We start from the raw sequence: 22,048 nt of genomic DNA, 5'->3' as shown, positions 1-22,048 counted from the left end.
ATGGAGACCCTGCATCATAGACTAACCAGAAAGGGCCTCCAAGGTCATCCCACCCGATGCCCTCACTTCACTAAGGGTTCCCTCTCCTGCTCACACTCTGACGGCTCAGAATGTAAGCCAAAGCCCTTTCTGTGTCCTAGAAGCCCGTCTTTATCTGGCTTCTAGATAAAGGTCTGACCTCTCTGACCTTGTCTCCAATGACTTCCCTGCCTCTTCTCTCCATTCCAGCAATACTGGTCTCCTTTATGGTCCTCTAATCCTCCAGACACGCTCCTGCCTCAGGACCTTCACACTGGCTATTCCCTCTTCCTGAAGCCTCTTCCTCCAGAGAACTTCCTGGCTGAATTTGCTCAGGTCATTCTTCAAAGACTGACTCCAAAGACCCTTCCTTGCATCCCCACCTAATATTTACACACCCACTCTGCAACATTTCAAATTCGGGGGTTTTTTTTGTAGCACTTATTATATCTGATTAAATACATATTTTCCTTATCTTGCTTCTCATTTCTCTCCTAACTAAAACTTAAGCTCCAGGAGAGCAAGGAGTTTTGTTGGTTCTGTTCATTCCTAGATCCCCAGTGCCTAGAACAGGGCCTGGCACTTAGTGGATCCCTAGTTTTGTTAAATGAATGGATTAGTTCCAGAGGTGAAATAATTTTGCCAGCTGCACAGACAGACCCACAACTTGCCTAACGCAGCCTCTTCCCATGAAATCACCTGTAATAAGTAGCAAGCACTAGTTTGTCCCCACGGAGAGACAGCGAGTGGCCAGCACACCCCATCCCCAGCCGACAGCTTCCCCAGAGTCCTTCCTGGGGAGTTCCCCGGCCCTGGCCCTCTGTTCCCCTCCAGCGCTTCACCTGGAGCCCTGCAGCAATTTTCATAAAAGTGTTAATTTGTCCGTTCAGGGGAAGCCAGATGTTAAGAGTCAAGGAGGTCCTGCCCCTCTCACCTCACCCACACCCAGGTCCTTCCTTGTCCTGACTGAGGTCATCAGCCTGGCTGACCCTGGGGACAGGGAGCCCCCCCCCCCACCTCAGAGACACCCTATAGCCTTCCAGGGAGTCCCTGGCTCCTTCAACCTGGATCATGGCCACGATCCCCCGGAGACAAGCCCAGGGAAGCCTCCCCCCACGCCTCTCTGCGAGCAGCACAGGGGTCCCTTGCAGACAGATGCACCCACGCTTAAATCCCGTTGCATCCTGACTCCTTACTACGAATTGCGTGATGCTGGGGAAGGTTACCTCTCCGAGTCCTCTTCTCCCATCTATAAAATGGGATGATAGCACCTACCTTGCAGGGCTGTCGCAGGAATAGATGTGACGTAGGTAGAAGGCCTGGCCAAGAGGGTCCTAATAAGTGCCAGCTTCACTACCCTCACCCTGAGCTGGCCCTCCAGGAGACAAGGACACTCGCGGTAATCCCTTCCCTGGGCTCAGTCGCCAGTGGGGTGATCTTTAAAGCAGGCTCTTGGCGCACCTTTCTGTCCCTGACCCTCAGCATGATCTCTGCCAGCCAACCACCCACCCGGCATCCCCAGCCTTCCCTTCTTCCCCCGAAACCCCATGCACAATGGCTGTTCCCTGCTGGCATCTGGCCCTACCTCTTGTTCTTCCAGTCTTTTCTGGGATATGGGGGCAACTGGGAGCACCGCTCTTCCATCCTGGAAAGACCACAAGGCAAAGACCCCCAACCCCTCCTCCTTTGTCTGTCGTTCCAGGCTAGAGCCAAAGAGGGGCACGCTCTGCTGTCTTCCCCAAGACCCAGAAATCAAGGAGCAATTTGGGAGGCATGGAGAGACAGTCCCAGCTTCCAGACCCCTCCTTCAGTGCTGCCTGTCCAGAGGCACGGTGTCCTCAGTTGCCGGGCCTCATCCTCTCCTGTCTCCCCCCACCCCAGCAGGCCTCCTTTGTCTCCTGACTCCTCAGCCTTGGGCAACCGTCTGGGGTGGTCATGGTTGGGCTGGTGGGGTAGGGAGTTAACAGACTGGGACGTCGGCTGAGCTTTGTCTCCCTGGTGCTCAAGAGCCAGCAACGAGGCAAAGGCCCTCATCACCATCCTCCTCGAGACGGGATCCTCCAGATCCACCTGCCCTGGGTGTGGGGGCCTGCACAGCAGAGGGCACAGCCTCGGACTCCAGGCCCCCAGCCAGTCCTCCTGGTGTTGCCTCACAGCTGGAGAGAAGCCAGAAGCCCCTAGAAAACCCCGATCCCCGGCTCAGGTCCATCTTCAGCTGCATGGCATGCATGGTCACTCGGCAGGGAAGGTGGTGACTCTCAGGCCCCTCCTGTGTTGCCCAGATGTCCCGAACCCCAAGGAACGCTGGCTCCTGTCTCCTGCTGTGACTGTGGATGCCAGGGTCCCTGGGGTCTTATAAGGCAGGGCTGGGAGGGGGTGGGCCCTGGAGGGTCCATTCCTTAATTGTTGGCTTCAAGGATGGCGCAAGCCATGGGGCACACAGGTCCTGGGAGCTGCCAAAGGGCAATGTACTCAGAGTCAAGGTCGCCCAGGTCTTTCTGCTCCCTGAGCAGGCAGGAGATGGGGACGTCCTCTTCTGTTTCTACAGCTGGTGACAAGGGCAAACCCGTTTGACCCACCTCTCCCACAGTGAATACCCTGGAGAGAAATGCATTCTTGACTTTTCTAAGAAGTCACGTCTGGGCTTGAACTAGAACGGAGGCTGTTTCTCTCCAGCTGCAGCCCTTCTCCTTCCAGTAACCACATCCCTCCTTACCTCTGAAAAGCAGGTCCCGACTCAATACCTCCAGGAAGACATCCAGGATCAAGCCTACCCCTTGCTTCTCCTGCCCTTCCTCCATGACAGTCTGGATTCCACTGACATGGCCCAAATGGCTCACATCTGGCTTTCTAATCATCTTTGGCATTTATTTCACAAGACTACCAAGTCTATTCTGGCTTTTTCGAGGACACAGATCATGAGGTCTGTTAAATGTCTGTCTTCACTGAGTCTGGTGCCCATCTCTGCTCACTTGATAACAGTTCCATCCATTTTATGGTTCTTGATTGTTCCAAAGAACTCTTGCCTGTTTGATCTGCTTCGTTCCATTTTATGGTTCTTGATTGTTCCAAAGAACTCCTGCCTGTTTGATCTGCTTCGTTCAGTCCAATGACTTAGTCAAGCAAGTTTTGTGATACCCATCTTACAGAAGAGGAATCTCCCATGGTATGTGGACGAGTCAAAACTTGAACCCCAGTCTAAAAGACAGAAGGGGAACTCTGCTATCAAAGAAAGAGCACATAAGGAACTGGATAGTAATATAAATATTAACAACGTGGACAAAAAAATGTTGCCTGCCATATTTTAGTAAACAATGAATGTCGCCCACGGTCAAACCATCGGCCACTGCCGGCGACAGTGCACCCTGAGGGGAATATAGGGTGAAGAAAAACAGGATACTGGCCCTAGGCAGTAAAGATGAATATCAAAGGAATAATGTCGATGAGCCCAGACTCATGCGTCTCCCCATACATAGAAAGGCACTAAAATCCTTAACTTGGGATGCCTGGTTTTTGTGATTAGTAGTAATCTTTTCATGTTTAGCTGTACATGGATTTTTTTGTTAGTTTGTTTGTTTTTCAGTTAAAAACTCCTATATATCCTGGCTTCTCCCTTACCTCTTTGGAAGAGTTCCGCAGAGCTATCTGAGAGGCTGTCTCCCAGACCATAGTCCTCAGTAATACCCCCGAATAACACATAATTCTCAACTTTTAGGTTGCGTGTTATTGTCAACAATAACATAATCTCTACATGTAAAATTTTCAGTGTTTTTATGTCCATTGTGTCACTCTGACCCTGTGAGGTAACAGGAAAGATATTGATAGGCCCATTGGACAGTTGAGGAAACCAAGGCTCCCAGGGTTACACAGGAGCCCAGCTTACCCCATGGCTAGGAAGGACTTCATTTTGCAGAGAAGGAAACTGACAAAGATGCTGGGGTCTGCCCCAGATCACACAGCTAGAGGGAACACGAGGGAATGTCCTGAGCCTCTTTCTGTTCCACCAGGCCACCTCCGAGCCTGGCTGGGAGGCAGGAACCCACTCTTCTGGATGGTGCAGGGGGGCCACCACCTGGCAGCCCCTAACACCCCAAGTCCTTCAGGATACCTGATCGCGCCATCACCTGCTCTGCGATCCCTGCCTTGGAAAGTGCCCCACTATTGTGCAACCAGGCACGGGGCTGGGGCTGGGGCTGGCTCCGTAAAATCAGCAGCCGGTTGGCTTGAGCTGGCTGATTCTGGCCCCCTGGAGTTCGACTGTGACAGCAATGAATCACATTAATGGTGAGAGGTGGCCGCTCTCCCTCTCTGTGGCCTAGAGATAGGTATTTCCAAGGCTCTTCCCCTGGCTCAGGCAAACACACCTGACCTACCCCCCACCATCTGTCTCACTCTCTCTGGGCCCAGGGTGAGGCAGAACAACCAGGGACAAGGTTGGGTGAACCAGACAGAGCTGGACAGCTCTCCCACCCGGGCTCTGCCAGCCACCCCTGCCAGCCCACGATCCTGGGGAGGGCAGAACCCTCCTCCCCGCAAGAAGAGAAGGAGCCCGGTGACCTTGGGGTGTGCTTCAGCCTGGCATCCCCCTCACCCACCCCTCTCTCCCTGCTGCTTGCACTGTGCCTCTGACTCTCTTCCAAGAACAATTTGGCAAGTTCCTATGCACAACGTGCAAAAAAAAAAGGGATGGGGAGGGCCACAGCCCAGGGGGACCCAGAAGGCAGACTGACCTTTTTTTATGTGGTGTTAAGTAGCACAAAGAGCTCATGCAAATAGACTTGAAAATCTTTGGCGTGGAATTCATGGGGATGTGGGGAGTAGGGGGAGCAGCCGGGAGGTGAAGTGTGCAGGACACCTGAGATCTCTGTCTGAGACCCTTCTGGGAACTGGCCCAGCACGACAGCTTTCCCGTTCAACCGAGTTACTTTTGCTATATTCAACCAAATCACAAATATAAGTTGCGTGCCTAGAGGCTGAGTGGACAGACGCGGTCCTGCCTGCATGGAGTGCTGGTCCAGAAGGAAGACACACATTAAGCAGTGATCCATGCCTGGATTCTGGATTCTTCTGCCCTGGCCCTGCAGTGCTAGACCAAAGAGGAAGAGGCAGCTCATCCATTGGTTGGGAGGTGAGGGGGTCGGCAATTCAGGCCCGGACACTTAGGTCATTCTGGGTGGGTTCTCAGAGTCCATGTTGCCTAGGGGATCCCATCTGCTGGTTATTTTCCCTCACCTTGAACACTTCCAGTGACCGGGAGCTCACTCCAGTTTTGGATCACCATAGCCTGGGAACTAAGCACTCACTCACAATAGGCCAAGTTTTACCTCCTGCTCACGTCCACCTGATGGGCCTGGGTCCTCTCCTCTGTGGCAGAGGGTCAGTGGCACTGGCTTGGAGCTTGATGGGCCTGGGCTAGACCCTGGCTTTGCCACCAGCAGTGCAAACTCAGGCAAGCTCCACCAAGCCTCAGTTTCCTCATCTGTAAAATAGGGATTCCATCATACAGAGTTGTGAGTTCTGAATGAGTTGGTATACGTGAAGACCTCAGCCCAGTGTTTGGCACATAGTAAGTGCTTGATAAATGTTAGCTGCATTCATTCATTCATTATTGTTATTATTTTGATCATCAGTTTCTTTGACTGTTCTTCACGTGTCTTGTTTCCAGACCACTCACCTCTCACAGGACTCTCCTCAGAGCACAGTTCAGCTAGTTTCTGCCCTGAAGGGACCGCCAGGCTCCAGAAGCAGCCTCACCAGCCCAGACGATCCTCTTCCTCTATCTGGATATCAGCCTCCTGAAGAAGGAAGCCAGGCCACATGTGTACTATAAAGAACTCTGGAGACAGACAGCCTGGGCTCAACTCCTAGCTCCTCTACCTGCCAGCCGTGTGGCCCTAGACCAGTCACAAATTTATCAGAGAGAATCTAAAATGTGAATATCTAGCTCAGAGATCATGCTGGATTACCAGGAGGAAAAATAGGTAGGTTCTCAGAGTCTGCCAGAGTAGGGATAACCATTTTCTATCTATGCTAGAGATGAGAACTACCATTCTCTATTGTTAACATAATTATTATGAGAAAAATCAGAACCTCCCCGCTGGACTTCCTTACACTTACTTTTGTAGTTTAATGTTTTCTTTTCAATAATGAATGTGGGGAGGTACCCACCAACTTCTGTGTACCTGGGGCCTCTAAAGATCTTTATCCAGCCTTTCTCTGAAATTGCTGCAAAGCCTACAAATTCCCTGACACATAGTGAGTGTTCCGTGACTGGGGGGTCATTAGCTTATCCCCAAAGTTTAAGCATGACCAGAGATGTTGTAACCACCATGATCTCTGGGTTGACAATGCTGAGCTTGATCTCAACTATAAGCTTCAGTCTTTTCAAGGACCTGGGGGACTGAGGGCACAAGCAGTGGAGAAGGAGGACAGGCAACACGGATGTCCCAGGGGTGGCCAAGGGTGAGTGGCTGGACCCCCAAGTCCTTCAGGACCCATGCCTTGTGGGTCTGCAGCTCCAAACAACTCAAAGAATCGAGGCAGACCCTATGAAGACTTTTTTGAGAACGTAAGGTGTTGCAGGCGTTCTTAGGTCAGAACAAGACATAGCCCTTGCCCTCTAGGATTTGGGTCTCACGATAAAGACACATAAAACATGTAGAGGTGGGGGCCACACATGGGCATCCTCCAAGGGAATCAGCTCACAGCTGTATTTGTTTGTCCAACAGTACTTTTTAAAAAAGTACTTTTTAAAAAGCTGAATTGGAATGTCTTTGGGAGGATGCTCTAGGTGACCCCAGGTCCCTATGCCCCCCATCTGTTGTGTCACTACCAGATGGACATTATCCAACGGGCCTCTACAGTTGGGATCCAAGGCACAGAGCATTAAACATGAAGATAAAGGCAGGAACCAGTGTGACTGGAGCAGAGAAAGAAGGGACTCATCTACTTTAAGTCCAAGAAGGCTTCACAGAGAAGGGGGTACTTGGGTTTAGAGAAAGATGAAAGGGTAAAAGGGCTTTGATCATAACCCAAGTAACCTACCGACACCCCTCTTTGTCAAGTCCTTAGGTAGTGGCCCCAGACTTGACCAAAGGGACAGGTGAGAACTTTTCCTTCCAGGCCAGCAAGCCCTCGGTCAAGCCATCTTGATTCCCTTCTCTCCAGGGCATGCGGGAGGCACAGGTCCAGCTATGGGGTGGAGCCTGAATCCACTGACCAGGGGTGGAAGCAGGAGGAGGAAGGGGTGAGGAGGAGGGGTGCGGGTAAAAGAGGGGAGAGGAAGGGGAGGCACGAGGAGAAGCAGGGGAGGAGCTAAGTGGTCAAGCAGTGGAAATAAACACATCCCCGGAAATAAACACACTCCCAGAAATAAAACACCTCCCGGCTGGCCCTGCAGCTGTCACCTCCTCCTTCTGACCAAGGACATGGTCCCTTTAGCCCTTCAAGCACCACAGGCCCTACAAATATTCAGGTTCTTTCACAGAAAGGAAAGCAGCTCAGAGCCACTAGGAAACAAGTGGTATTTTATTCCTTTCGTCGTTGTTGAGGAGAGATCACGACACAGAGAACAGCAGTCCTGGTCACAGCGGCACGGTTTGGTTAGTTTCCACGAGAACACGATGAGTGGGAGGGGCGGGGTCTGATTTTCCACTCTCTTCACCAGCTTCGACCTCGTGCCGTTCCCCCTGCAGCAGGGCTGCGCAGAGCCCTGCCAGGTCCCTAACCCGCAGCACAGCCGCTGCACTTGCCGTTCTGGCCAGTGACAGGCGAGCAGAGGGTGCAGGCGCCCCGCTGCTGCCTGGCCAATGGGATGTGGACAGACAAGCAAAGGACCCCTGCTCTCCCAGCTGCCCCTCCCCAGAGCACTGGCCCCAGCTGAATGCACCCCCTTCAGCCATCACCTGCCAGAGCCCCAGGTCAGGGAGAGGAGTCTGAGTCCAGACGAGCTGGGCTAGAGATGGGCGTCTTGGGAGCAGGGAAGGCTGGAGAAGGGAGTAGGGTTCCAGAGCCCACGGGGTTATTGCTGAGAAGATATGCAAGGGGCACGTTCCCCAGGGGCAGAGTGAGGTGGGGCAGATGGGCACCAGGGAAGGGGTGTAGCTGCCCGAGGGCAAAGCGGGCTCATCAGCTCCTTGCTGGGAACCTCCCACTGCCAAGGGACCTCAGAAAAGAGCTGGTCCAGGGACAAATGTGGAAGCAAGGTTCTTATAAAAGGAGTGAAGACGGGCCATGTAGAAGGATCACGAAGGTGATGTAAACCTTCCCAAGTCCCAAGCCAATCAGAGACTCCCGCCCGTGCCCAACCCCTCCATCCACCCCTAAATCAAGAGAAGGAACTGGTCTCTTAGGGACAAAGCAGACTCCCAGGAGTGGAAGGTGATGGGGCCATGGAGAGCAGAGACGAGCTGACAGCCACATGGCTGAGCTCCTGCCCAGGAAAGTGGGGCCAGGTTCACTAAAATACAGTGTCATCCACGAACAAGCAGCCACGAAGACCACAGTCATCGGACACACACACACACACACACACACACACACACACACACACACACACACACACACACACACACACACACATCACAGGAGGTGGACGAGACCACAGGCTGCAGAGGGGCAGGGGTTGCATCATTAAGTTGAGGACAGGTGTCGAGGGGTTGGGGAGAGGGCGGGGGACACACAAGTTCTTGGCTTCTCCTGGGGAAAGATCTGTTGCTGAAGTGGCCGGTTTTCTTAAGCATCAGCATTTGCATCTAAAGGTTCAAGCAGCTGCCTTCAGGTTCTGGAGGTTGAAGTGAGAGAGAATTTAAATTAAAACGAAACTCTGGCTTCCTTTCAAAACTCTTTACCTGCTTTTCTCCCAGCCATTAATTAGGACAGACCCTCTGCCCACGGAAACTCCCACGATGAGACCCACTCTAAGTGCCTTGTTCTCAGTAAATCAAGGAGGACGAGCCTGAGAAGCAGGGCCAGGAGATGAAGGTGGAGGAGGGCGTGCAGCTCAGGAGAGGGGCTCTCTCAGGGGGATGGAACCTGGGAGATGTGGAAAGGAAATTGTTAAACCCGGGGTTTCTATCTCAGGACACCTCCAAGAATTGCTCACAGCCCTGAGACTCAGGGAAACAGGGTTTCCAAGGAAGTTGTAGTAAAAAAAAAAAAAAAAGACAACTGCTGGCTCAAGGCTCTCTCCCTGGAGCCTTCCCACACTGCTCCCCAGATTCCGAGCTGCCAGCTGCCACGACATAGACAGAACACCGAGCTGCAGCTGGGATGCCTGCCTCCTGGATTGGATCTATGGCCATGTCAAACTGAGGCATCCTTAACCTTCCCGAGGCCCAGCTAGAAGATAGGAGGTAATGAGCCCCACTCTGACCACCCTTAGGAAAGAATTCAAATGCTCCACAAGTACCCTGTGTTATTACCATGACGGTAAAAGCTGGTGTATCAGGGATTTTACATCCAGAAATCTCCTTTAACTTACGATTTAAGATAAAGTATATCCCTTATTTGTGTGGAAAAGAAGGCAGAAGTGAGCTGATAGAACACTGATCCCCACCACGCCCCAGTATATGCCAGGGTATATCATAAAGGGAGACGGGCAGGAGCAGAGGGGTGTAGTGAAATGCAGCACTCAACTACAAAGCCCTGAGCTCGAGTTCCAGCCTGTTACTTACTATATGTATGGCTACTCTCTCTGACCTCAGTTTCTTCATCTTTAAAATGGGGCTAAACCCTACCTGTCCTTCTCACATCTTCTGGCAGGCTTGAGTGAGTTTGTGTTTGTGGCAGCATTTTGAAAACTGTAAAGCATTTAAGTTATTACTTTCCTGCATTACTGTTGATATAATGAACAATGGAAATGGATACTAAATAGAACTAAAAACAGTGTCCCTTAACATCAAGAACTGATAATGCTGGTATGGGAGGGGTCATATACTATTCTCCCTACTTTTGTGTAGGGTTGGAAAGTTTAAAAATAAAATGTTAACTTTAAAAAGCGGCCTGAAGATACTCTCTGAATCATCACTGAAAGCCATTGTCTTTATGCTACCTTGATATTAGGAGTATTTCATTGACTCTAATTCTGTCCCAAGTCATGCCCACGTGGTAGCTAGGATGGCCCCCTATCAACTTGACCGCTGGCTTGTATGGAAGCTCTATTTCCTGACTGCTCATTCTGTGTGTGTGTGTGTGGTACACCTGGGAGGTTTCAATCCGTCTGTCTCATCACCCTTCAGACACGAGCCTCGTCAGAGCACAGCTCATAATAAAAGCTGTGCGCGTTGCAAAAGCTAGCCCAAATCTTCCCTGATGACTCCTCGGCCAGACTTCAGTCAGAACAGTGATGGTGACAGGAGGATGCAGGTAGACAGCATCTCACCTTTGTGCCTGAGGGCTGCACTTCAGTTCTCTGCTTTCTGGGGCTCCGTTGCTGGAAAGAGAACCAGAATGGAGGGTAGTGAATGAACCCCTCACCCCAGCGGGCCACCCCTGCAGCAGCCGTGACCGTGCCTGTCTCTGGGGGAGCCTGACCCGCACCGCAAAGGTGACTCATGTGGATTTCGAGTCAGACAGACCTGGGGCAGATCCTTGTCCTGTTATTTGCCTGTTAGAGAACCTGGCACGTTCCTTAACTTTTCTGAGCCCCTTGGTTGTAAAATGTGCAGAGCGATGCCTACCTCATGGGGCTGTGCGCCCATTAAATGAGAAGTGAAGCACTTTGTATCATGCCAAACACTAAGCGGATTCCCTGTAAATAGCAGCCGTCAGGAGCAGCAGCTTGTTGGTGGAGGTGAGGGAGTGATGCAGAGCAGAGGCCCTGGGGACCCCCTACTCTGGCACTATGGAAGCACGTCTGATCAGCCAGCTCTCAAGAGACGGCGACACCTGGCAACCGTCCCCCACCCTCAAGCTATAGGAGAACCCTTGCCTATTCCCTCCATCCCACCTGGGCGGGTGGGCCTGACACTTACCATTGGCAGTGACGAGGTTCTCCACCTGGGCCTCCTCGTCCCCTGGAGCCCTGCAAGAGGATGAAAGGCAAGCCCGTCAGAGGTGTCCAGGGCAAACCCAGAGAGCATCGCCACTCACCTTGCCCTCACTCTCCAGGGCCCTGGGCTCCGTCTCCTCCAAGTCATGGCAGATCATTCTCCACCACGGGGCTCACGGGGCGGGGGAGGCCAGGGCCAAAGGGGATGGAGTCAGGGCAACTTACAGGCACCCTTCAGTGTCGGCCCCTGGGAGAGCTAAGTACTGGGAAGGGATGGCCTAGGGCTGCATGGGGCATCAGGTCGTGTCCTGCCACAGACTTTGGACTCCTGAGGTCCAGCGCTGCCCTGGGTCACCATGGTGGGCTAATGGGTTGTGCCCTTAGGTGGAGGTAGAGGGTGGGCGAAAGGAAGCCCAGGATTCCACAAAGCTCAAAGAACCTCCTGAGCAGGTGACCACAGGGCAGTGTCACAAGTCCTGAAGAGAGGAGACAGATCTCAAGAGAGGCCCGGAGGCCCTGTGTTTCCCTTCTCCCAAGCCCAAATCAAGGGCCTCCAGACAAGGATCCAGCATCTTCTCCCCCTTCCCCCACCCCACACATACATCAGAAAAAAGAAGGATGGGCTAACCCTTGATGTTTTGACCTCTCCTTTGCCCCAAAGGCTGCCTGACAATCCTCAAAACTTCTACCTCTACCCCAACACACACAGCCTGTTTCTGAGACAAGAATCCCAAAGCACACTCATTTGGGGTCACACACCACAGGCCCCTCCCTGTCCCCTCTTAGCGTCATCACCCCAGATGTCCACAGCCATGGCATCCTTACCGCGGCTTCTGGTTAAAACTGCACTTGCATCTGCGACCTGAAAGGCAAAGAAACCATCCAAGGTCAATGTCCTGGCTTAGCCACAGCAGGGCCGCCCGGTGAGTCTGTGGGACCGTGCGAACAGCAGCCCCGACTCCTGGGCACTGCACGGTTTGCACAGCTGCGTGCGGCGATCCCTGGTTGGAGCAGGGCTCTTCGGAGGCCAAGGTTCAACCGTCAGCAGCTTGGATGGCTACAGCACCACCGTCTGCTTGACCATGTAAACGCAGACAGCTGCGTGCAGCCCAGGCTCACGAGGGGAAACACACGCAGGGGCACGCCCCTCGGAGCACTCTAAGGACAGCCCCTGTCGCCTCTCCTGTGACTCCCCCACCCGCGCCCGGATGGGTACAGCACCGGGACAGCCACCTCCGCCCCTTCGTATCTGTGCTTGTTTTCATCGAGCACTGATTTTGTTCATTCTTCACTGTTTCACTGAGCACCTATTATGTGCCCAGCAGTGTACTAGGCCCTGGAGATAACTAGGAAGACAGACAGGCTCCTTCCCTCTCCAGGAAAGAGAACCGCCAGTCTCTTACACTGTTCGCCACTCACTTCACAGCTGCAGACGTCGCCCTTAGAGTGAACAAAGGAACAAACAAACTTACTTAGGATAAGCAGGATCCCCACCGAGAAGAGGACCACAGCAAACACCAATCCCCCGATCCTCAGGGTCTGGTAGTCTGCCAACGGAACAAGAGTGAGAGACGGAAGAGGGGAAGGGCCAGGGAGAGCGTGTCCATCCCTCCCCTGGATGGGGCTGTGCCTCCCCCTCCCCACCCAGGGTTGCCGTCCCTGCTCACCGTAATGAAAAGGGTCTTTTTCTTTCTCCTGCTCAGCTGCTAGAAAAACAAACAGGTGTAGACAAGAGGGAGACAGCTACACATCCTGATTCCCAAATATCCTACCTTGTCTTACAGGCCTCACTCCCCACAAGGGAATTCCTGGGAAACAGGGCCCATGAAGCAGAGATGCCCAGAGAAGCACGGAAGGGTGGGCCTGCCTGCCAGGGCCAGCCTGGAAGCCAAAGGCAGGTGCAGCTCAGAGCACCAATCAGAGTCTGCATTCACAGCATCCACATTTATTGCTCCTTTTTATCTTACGTCATCATCAAAAGGCAGGGTCTATTCTCCTCTTGTTATAGGTGGGGAAACCGAGACCATGTTAGGACATGTGACTTGCACAATCTAGAGACTGAGGTGCGAGTCTGACTCCCAGAGTTCAGGTTAAAAGTCTACAGGGACCTGGTGGGCTTGAGGGCTGGAGCCCGTGGGGAGAGGTGGGCAGGCTGGAATAGGGGCTGTGTTAGCTGCTGCCTTCCAGGACTTTCTTTGCTGACTAAAGGTGGGACAGCTGGTCAGACATGTAGAATCTGAGAGCCTCCCCAACCCTAGTGTCCCAAAGGGCCTGGACCTTCCACCAGAAAGGGGTACTTACCATTGGCCAGGACCGCCGGGGCCAGCAGGCCACACAGGAAGAGCAGCACCACCTCCATGGCGTCTGGGGACGGAGGGAGGGAAATGACTCTCTCGGTAAGAGACTCCCCACTCTAACCCTCAGCCCGCCGAGGGCCCCAATCGGATTCCCACCCCGACTCTGAGCTCTCTCCACACGGTGTGAGGTCGGACAACAAAGCCAAAGCAGCTGACATTTATAGACTCCTTACGGAGTGCTCTGCACGCATGAGTTCAATTACGACAGAATCAGTTCAACTAGCAGGCACTGTGACTGACCCATTTTGCAGGTGAAAAGACTGAGCTTAAGGAGGTGAAAGGACACTCATGGTAGCGAGTGGCACAGTCTGGATCCCAACGCAGCTCAGGAACGCCTCTGCCCGGCTGCCTCTCTCGTGCCAAAGCCATAAAACCCCAAGGGCTTGGGAGATCACCTCACCGGTGTCCTCCTCTCTGGGCCACCTAGAGACATGGCCATCTCTAGCTCATTAAGACGTCTGGGACTTCCTGGCCTGGTTCCCTACAATCGACACCCACTGGCGGAAGTTCTTCTTTCTATCAGATTAAATGGGGCAGATAAGCCAATGCCCCCCTAGTCCAGCCAGGGGTTGGGGAGGAAGGCCTGCTGTTTCCTGGACTCTTTAGAGTAAACCCTGAAATGCTGACAGCTCTCCATCAAGGTACCCCACACGCTCTCACCTCCAAAGTGCCCAGGTCAACTCTTCCTATAGACTTTAGTTCATAATCCTCCAGATAGGTGGTTTGATTAAACAAAGGGAGCACGGAGACATGCTCTCTGAGCATCGGCGCCCTGGCCTCTCCTTCCCCAGAAGGGGCCTGAGACTTCTGCTCATGAGCTCAAGGCCCTGGTCTCTGGGGTCAGTGGCCCCTGGATGGAGGCAGAGGGCAGGGCCGGTTGGTCCCTCCCAGGGATGGATTTCGGTGCAGTTACACACACCTCATTCCTGCGCTTAATTAAAGGAGTGTGGTAAAGAGCCAGAGAGGAAAGGGGAATGAAACCCGAAACATGAAAGCCCAAGGCTGCTTGCTCTTTCTTAGTGGGGCTGCTTGCTCTTTCTTAGTGGGGTGAGACTGGCAGCGGCCTAACCCCCTGCACACTGTCTAGTGGCCAGGACCATGCTTGCTCTGTCGGTTCACGCCCTATTCCGTTCCGGCCCCGCAGCCGGCAGCCCCCAGCTGCCCTTCACCTCCCAGCCAGCAGAGGTCAGAACAGCTCCATCCAGAGTCAGGCCAAGGCACAGACCCAGAACTCTGGACTCCCAATTCAAGGAGCATTTCTCACAAGGCAGTCATTTGCCTTGAATGCTACTTCATTTAATATTTGTATTTCTTTTAAGTTTCATGTTACATTTTATATGTACAAAAATATATGTAACACACATGTAATGAAACATAAAGGAAACACCCATTAAGTAACTTAAGAACTAGAACTTTATACGTACTGCTACATTTACTTCTATTTTCCTCCAACCCATCCCTCTGCCTTACTCCCAGAAGTAAAGAGTACCCTGAATATATATTTTTAATCAGTCCCTTGCTCTTCTTAAAAAAAAAAATTTTAATTAAGATACCATTCACATACCATGAAATTCATCCTTTTAAAATGTACGATTCAATGATTTTTAGTATATTCACAAAACTGTGCAACCATCAGCACTAAGAAACATTTCATCATCTCAAAAAGAAAGCTGGTATCCACTGGCAGTCATTTCCCATCTTTCCTTTCTCCCAGTCCCTGACAACCACTAATCTACTTTCTGTCACTATGGATTTGCCTACTCTGGACATTTCATATAAAAGTGTCATAAAATACATGTCCTTTTGCATCGTTTTTCTCACTTAGCATAAGGTTTCCAAGGTTCATCCATACTGTAGCATGTATCAGTACTTTTTTATGGCTGAATAATATTCCATTGTATGGATATATAACTTGCTCTTCTTTTTAAAAATATATTTATCACATATATATCTAAATAATACATTGTTTGGTGGAGATTTTTGAGCTCTATATTATTTTGTTTATTTTTCTGGGACTGGCTTTGTTGTTGTTCAACGTTACATTTCTACGATTCATTCATAAACATAGTTCATTCATTTTCATTGTTGTGTAATATTCCATTGTGCAGGTAAACATTATCATGTATTGGTCCATTCTCCTATCAATGGATATCTCCCTACCCCCAATTTTGTGCTATTATAAATAATGCAGTTTTTTTTTTAACATATTTGTGTTTGTTGCCCAGCACACACAGGCAAGAGTTCCAAGGGCACTGTTTTTCAAATCTTTTCACTATCACTTTCACATGAAATATTTTTTACATTGGAATCCGGTACAAATGATGGCCTCTGATATTTTCTATTCTACTTTGTTTCTTTTTTTAAAAAAAGTGGCTAAGTCAATTAATGGCTAGACCCATTAATTAATTTTTTTTTTTTCTTTTTAGCTGCATTGGGTCTTCATTGCTGTGCGCGGGCTTTCTGTAGTTGTGGTGAGTGGGGGCTACTCTTCATTGCGGTGCACAGGCTTCTCATTGCAGTGGCTTCTCTTGTTGTGGAGCACAGGCTCCAGGTGCACGAGCTTCAGTAGTTGCAGCTCGTGGGCTCAGTAGTTGTGGCGTGTGGGCTCAGCAGTTGTGGCTCGTGGGCTCTAGAGCGCAGACTCAGTAGTTGTGGAGCAGGGACTTAGTTGCTCCACGGCATGTGGGATCTTCCCGGACCAGGGCTAGAACCCATGTCCCCTGCATTGGTAGGTGGATTCTCAACCACTGCGCCACCAGAGAAGTCCCTAGACCTGTTAATTAATTAATGGGTCGCTCTGCAGTTTGAAAAATTATGTTCTAGAGATAAGTCTAGGAGTGAGGTTGTTGGGTTGTATAGCATACAAATTGTCAACTTTATGGAATAATTTCAAATTGTTTTCCAAAGTGACCACCCCCAATTTAAAATCCCACCAGCTGCATATGACTGTTACCATTACTCTACATCCTTATCAATACTTGATATTATCAGACTGCTTAATTTCTGCCATTCTGGAGGTGTAAAATATGGTCTTAATTTGATTACTTAGTAATGGAGATGGGCTTCTGATTATTTATTTGCATTTCTTGTTTCTTCATCAGTGATGTGCCTTTCATGTCTTTTGCTAATTTTTCAAATGGGTTGACATTATTATTGTTCACTTATTATTCTTGATACTAAATCTTTGTCATTAACTCTTACAAATATCTCTTCCCAATTAGTGCCTTGCCTTTTTACTTTTTTATTGTCTCTCAATGAACAGAATTTAATTCTAATGTAATTGAATGCAATGATCTTTGTGTTTTGTTTAAAGATATTCCTTGTCACCCTGAGTCAAAGAATTTTCTTCTAAACAGCTTAAAGTTTTGTCTTTTACATTTAAATCTGTATTTCATCCAGAATTGATGTTTATGGACGGCATGAGGTCGGGATCTAATTCTTGCTTTTTCCATCTGACAACCAGTTGTCCTGGCACCATCTGCGACATCTTCCCTCATGATGTGCACAGCCACTTGTGCCCTGTATCTGGTTTCTATTCAGGTGTGGGTCTGTTTCTGGGCTTTCTCTTTGGATCTATTGGTCAGTTTGTCTATACCTGCAACAAAATCGGTGTCTCAATTACTACAGCTTTACGGTAATCTCCCCATGTGGTGGGAGAAGCTTACTCTTCTTTTTCTCCTTTCTTCTCTGCCTCTCTTGCCTCTTCCTTCAGGAATGTCTTTGCTATTCTTGGTCTTTTGCTCTTATATATAAATTCTAGAATCAGCCTGTCAAATTCATCTAAAATCGTTGGGATTTTCATTGGAATTGCAATGCATCTATCTATAGAATGATATGGGGACAATTGACATTTTTGTGATCTTGAGTCTCCTCTCTATAAATACATCTTTTCATTTGTTTAGGTCCTTTCAATGTATTTTAATAAAGTTTTAATAAATGCTTTCATCTAAGTCTTATATCTTCTGTTAGACATACTGCTAGGTATCTTATAATTTTTATTGCTATTTTAAGTGCTATCTCTTGTGTGTGTTTTCTAATTTTTGCTGGTATGGAGAAAAGCAATTGATTTGTATATGCTGATCTTAAATTCAATAATCTTGCTAAATTCTCTTTCTATTTCTAATAATTTACCTATAGATTCTTTTGGGTTTTCTGTGGACATATCATCTGTAAATGATATAGGATTGCTTCTTCTTTTCCAACACTTACACTGTTTATTTCTATTTCTTGTCATACTGTACTGCTAGAACTTATAGTAAAATATAGAATAGAAGCAGTGATAATAGACATTGACACACATACAGTCTTATCACCAATTTTTTTATTTGTGTGTGTGCTTATTTTTAATCTTTCCCCAGCTTACTGTGATGTGACATAACACTGTGTAAGTTTAAGGTGTACAATGTGACAATTTGATACATGCATATATTGCAAAATATCACCACAATAAAATTAGTTAACACCTCTATCACCTCACATAATTACCTTTTGTTTGTGTGTGGTGAGAATGGATAACGAAAATGTGATATATGTGTGTGCGTGTGTGTGTGTATAATGGGATAAAAAATTAAATTACTAATTTTAAATAGATTTCTTCTAATGCTTTAGAAGTTCCCCTCTAATCCTGGGTTTCCAAGATGTTTCTGTTTTATATTCATTATGAACAAGTATTCTACATCTATGTTTTTTAACCTTTAATCTATTAACGAAGTAAATTGTATGTACAGATTATCTAATGTTAAATCATCCTTGCATTTCTGGGATGAAACCACTGTATTATCTTTTTAATAAACTGATCGATTTGGTTTGCTGATATTTTGTTTACGATTTTTGCATTTATGTGCATGAGTGAGATTGGGCTGCAATTTTTATTGTATTGTATTTACCTTGTCTGGTTTTGGTATCATGGTAGTACTGGCCTCACAGAACAAGTATTTCCTCTCTTGCTATTCCCTGGAAGAGTCTGCAGAAGATTGGAATAGTCTGTTCTTTGAATGTTTGGTAGAACTAAACTGTAAAATCATCTGACTAAGTATTTTCTTTGTGGGATGATTTTAACTGGCCTATTCAATTAGTTAATGGCTATGACACTCTTAAGATTTCTATTTCTTCTTTTATATAGTTAGTGAGTTATAATCTTTATAGAAATTTGCCCTTTTCTGCTTTCAAATTTATTATCATAAAGTTGTTTATAGTATTTTCTAGTTATCATTAGAAATCATTCATTTCTGTTGGATCTGTAGTTATGTCCTTTTTTCATTCTTAATATTGTTTATTTGTGACAACTCCTTTCTTAATTGGTGTCACTAGAGATTTAACTATTTTATTAGTCTTTTCAAAGAACCAACTCCTGGTTTTATTGATCCTCTTTATAGTGTGTTTTAACTTATTCTTAATTCTGCCCTTATAGGTTCTTTGAGTTTATTCTATTGTTTTTTTCTTTAGATTTATCTTGTGTTGGATGCCTAGTTCATTAGTATTTAGCCTTTCTTGTTTTCTAATATCAGCATTTAAGACTATATAACCAGGGCTTCCCTGGTGGCACAGTGATTAAGAATCCGCCTGCCAATGCAGGGGACACGGGTTCAAGTCCTGGTCCAGGAAGATCCCACATGCCATGGAGCAACTAAACCCATGCGCCACAACTACTGAAGACCGCACACCTAGAGCCCATGCTCTGCAACAAGAGAAGACACCGCAATGAGAAGTCCACGCACCGCAACCAAGAGTACCCCCTGCTCGCCACAACTAGAGAAAGCCCGCGTGCAGCAACGAAGACCCAATGCAGCCCTAAATAAATAAATAAATAAATAAATAAATAAATAAATAAATAAAAAAGACTATATAACCCTCTAAGTGCCACTTTCACTCCAAATATAAGCTTTGAAATGTGGCTTTTTGATTATTGTTTAGTTCTTAGTACTTTAGACTTGCATTATAATTTATTTGACCTGTGCATTAAGAAGCATGTTTTTTAAATGTCCCAATGTATAGTGATCTTTAATTTGCCTTTGTGACTGACTTCTAACAAGTGCACTGCGGTCAGAGAATGTGGTCTGTAGGATATAGATACCTTGAAATTTACTGAGACTTGCTTTATGATCTAGTATACGGTTATTTATTTCAAAAATTATATTCTGTGTAATTCCTTCATTGTTGGGAAAAAAGTTCTATATGCCCATTAAATTAAGATTATTAATGGTGTTATTTAAATTTCTATATATTTTCTCAGCTTTTGACTGTGTGACCTACCAAAAACTGAGATAGGTGCTTTAAAATCTACCACTGTGAGGAAGGATATATAAATTTATCCCTGTGTTTCTCACAATATTGTAACAGAAAGTTTAAAACTGTTACGTTGTCCTGTGAGTTGGATCTTTTAGGATTATATAGGGATCCTGTCTTAAATTCCATTTTACTTTCTACCTTTCTGTGTCTTTACACATTGTGTGTATCTTACCATCTTATAAATGTAAAGAGCTAGATTTTTAAAAATTCAACCTGATAATTAACTGTCAAGTTTACTGCATTTAACTTTATTGTGACTATTGACATATTTGGTCTGATTTCTACCATCTGTTTTTCCCTACTTTTCTTATGTGTATTTCTCTTTTGACTTTTTTTTTTTTTCTTATTCATTTTCTCCCTCTACTGCTTGAGAAATTACACAAGTTATTTCTAGTCTTTTAGTGGTTACCTTTGGAATTTTACCATTTGTATTTTCTATAGACTGAATGTTTGTGTTCCCAAAATTCATATGTTGAAACCTAATCCTCAATGAGATGGTATTTGAAGGTAGGCCTTTGGGAGGTGATTAGGCCATGAGTAGGGGGAGCCCTCATGATGGGATTAGTGTTCTTCTAAAAGAGACCCCAGAGAGCCCTCTTGCCCCTTCTTCCATGTGAGGGGTCAGTGAGGAGACGCTGTCTATGAACCAGGAAGCAGGCCCTCATCAGATACTGAATCTGCTGGCAACTTGATCTTGGACTTTCCAGCCTCCAGATCTGTGGGAAATAAATTTCTATTGTTTATAAGCCATCTAGTCTATGGTATGCTGTTATAGCAGCCTCTGAACAGACCAAAACAGTATTCGATTTAGCAAAGATTTTAAAAGTCTAAAGTTAAAATGTATAATAGTTATTAGGTAAAATACTCTTCTTGAAAAATACAAATCACCCCCTTCATGATATATATGCTATTACTGTACAAATTTTCAGTTCTTTTCTTAATCCTATGAAACAGATATTAGTGTTTCTATTTCTTGGAAAGAACACTTGTTTAGATTCACCCATGTGTATAGTGGCCAGCCTTCAAGTGAGCCCCCAGTACCTCCTGGTATTCACATCCTTGTATAGTCCCCTTCCACAGTGCACCAGGGTTAGTCTGTGTGACCAATAATATATGGCAGAACTGATACGTCACTTCCAATATTAGATTATAAAAGGCACCACAGCTTTCTTTTCCTGCTCTCTCTCTCTCGGATTGCTTGCTCTGGGGAAAGTTACCTGCCATGTCTTAAGGATGCTCGGGCATCCCTGTGGAGAGGCCCACGTGGCAAAGAACTGAGAGCCGCAGTTCAAAAGCCCACTAGGAAGTAAGGCTGCCACGAACCATGTAAGTGAGCATGGAAGCAGGTTCTCCAGTCTCTCACTGATTGCCACCCTGGCTGCCAGTTTGACTGCAACCTCGTCAAAGACCTCGAGCAGAACCACCCAGCTACGCTGTTGCCTGACTCCTGACCCTCAGAAACTGTGTGAGATAACAAATGTTTGTTGTTCTAAGCTACTGAGTTTGGGGGTAATTTGTTATGTTGCAACAGATAACTAATACAACTTATTTACTAACTCATTTGTTCATGATTCCTTTTGAATCTCAGACATCCATCAAGCCATTTTCTTAATTCCCGGAGAACATCTTTTAGAATTTTCTTTAATGAAGATCTGTTAGTTATAAACTCAGTTTTTGTTTATAATTTTACCCTTCTGGTGAACAGACTCTAATGTGATCCCCAATAATTCCAACCTTCTAGCATTCAAACCTTTGTGTAATGCCCTCCCCTTGAACGGGGGTAGCAGCTGGGACTTGCTTCTAGCCAGGAGAGGGGTTATTAGGCAAGCAGGGCCCCTCCTGGGAGTAGGAAGGACTCATATCAAGGGTACCAGGCCACTAGTCACTGCTACACCTTCCCCTCAGCTCCCCCCAATCACCTCCATAGATGCTCACGTTCAAGTTAATCCCCCCCACACATACACACTGAATTCCTAGACGGGGTTATACGATCCCGGATTCTGCAAGGGATAAACAGGTGAACAGGACAGGGCGGCAAGGTTTGAAAGCAGAGGGCTCTGGTGTATCAGCAAGTGTGAAGAGAGCTTCACAAGAGGCAGAGACTACATTCAAGGATCAGCCAGCAGGGCACGGAAAAGGGGAGCAGGGAATACAACAGGAGACCTGGGACGTTTCCATGGAGGAGTTGACATTTCAGCTGAACCTTGAAAGCAGGATGGGATTTTGATGGACAGGGGTAAGAAGAGACAAGAGGAAGGGCATTCTGGCAGAGGACACAGCATGAGCAAAGGCAGTGAGAAGGGAAAATGGGAAGCGGGGATAACAAATAGTATTCAAGTTCAAGTTCGGTTCAAGTGGCACCTCAAGGTACTTCATTCAGTAGTGGCCATCTGGG

General features: G+C 47.7%; 1 protein-coding gene across 9 annotated transcripts in view; it reads right to left on the bottom strand.

The window, feature by feature from the left end:
- Positions 1–7,527: 7,527 nt before the first annotated feature.
- FXYD6 (FXYD domain containing ion transport regulator 6) overlaps positions 7,528–22,048 on the bottom strand; it is a 32,633-nt gene continuing 18,112 nt past the window's right edge. For 3 of the 9 annotated variants that reach the window (XM_082411205.1, XM_082411201.1, XM_082411199.1), the window contains 7 exons: positions 13,310–13,372; positions 12,676–12,714; positions 12,481–12,555; positions 11,834–11,870; positions 10,992–11,041; positions 10,400–10,450; positions 7,528–8,800 (listed from right to left, as the gene is read on the bottom strand). In XM_082411205.1, coding sequence (XP_082267331.1) covers positions 10,422–10,450; positions 10,992–11,041; positions 11,834–11,870; positions 12,481–12,555; positions 12,676–12,714; positions 13,310–13,372 — 293 coding nt within the window. In that variant the 3' untranslated portion in view covers positions 7,528–8,800; positions 10,400–10,421. Of the gene's footprint in view, positions 8,801–10,399; positions 10,451–10,991; positions 11,042–11,833; positions 11,871–12,480; positions 12,556–12,675; positions 12,715–13,309; positions 13,373–13,765; positions 13,899–16,741; positions 16,961–22,048 lie in introns of those variants that run through there. The other 6 variants (XM_082411203.1, XM_082411200.1, XM_082411197.1 and 3 more) reach the window with 5 other exon arrangements.

This window comes from Balaenoptera physalus (genome assembly GCF_965194825.1).
Source record: "Balaenoptera physalus genome assembly, chromosome: 10".
Taxonomy (NCBI): domain Eukaryota; kingdom Metazoa; phylum Chordata; class Mammalia; order Artiodactyla; family Balaenopteridae; genus Balaenoptera; species Balaenoptera physalus.
The sequence above is the reverse complement of the archived record's forward strand: the minus strand, read 5'-3'. Positions and strand labels throughout refer to the sequence as shown.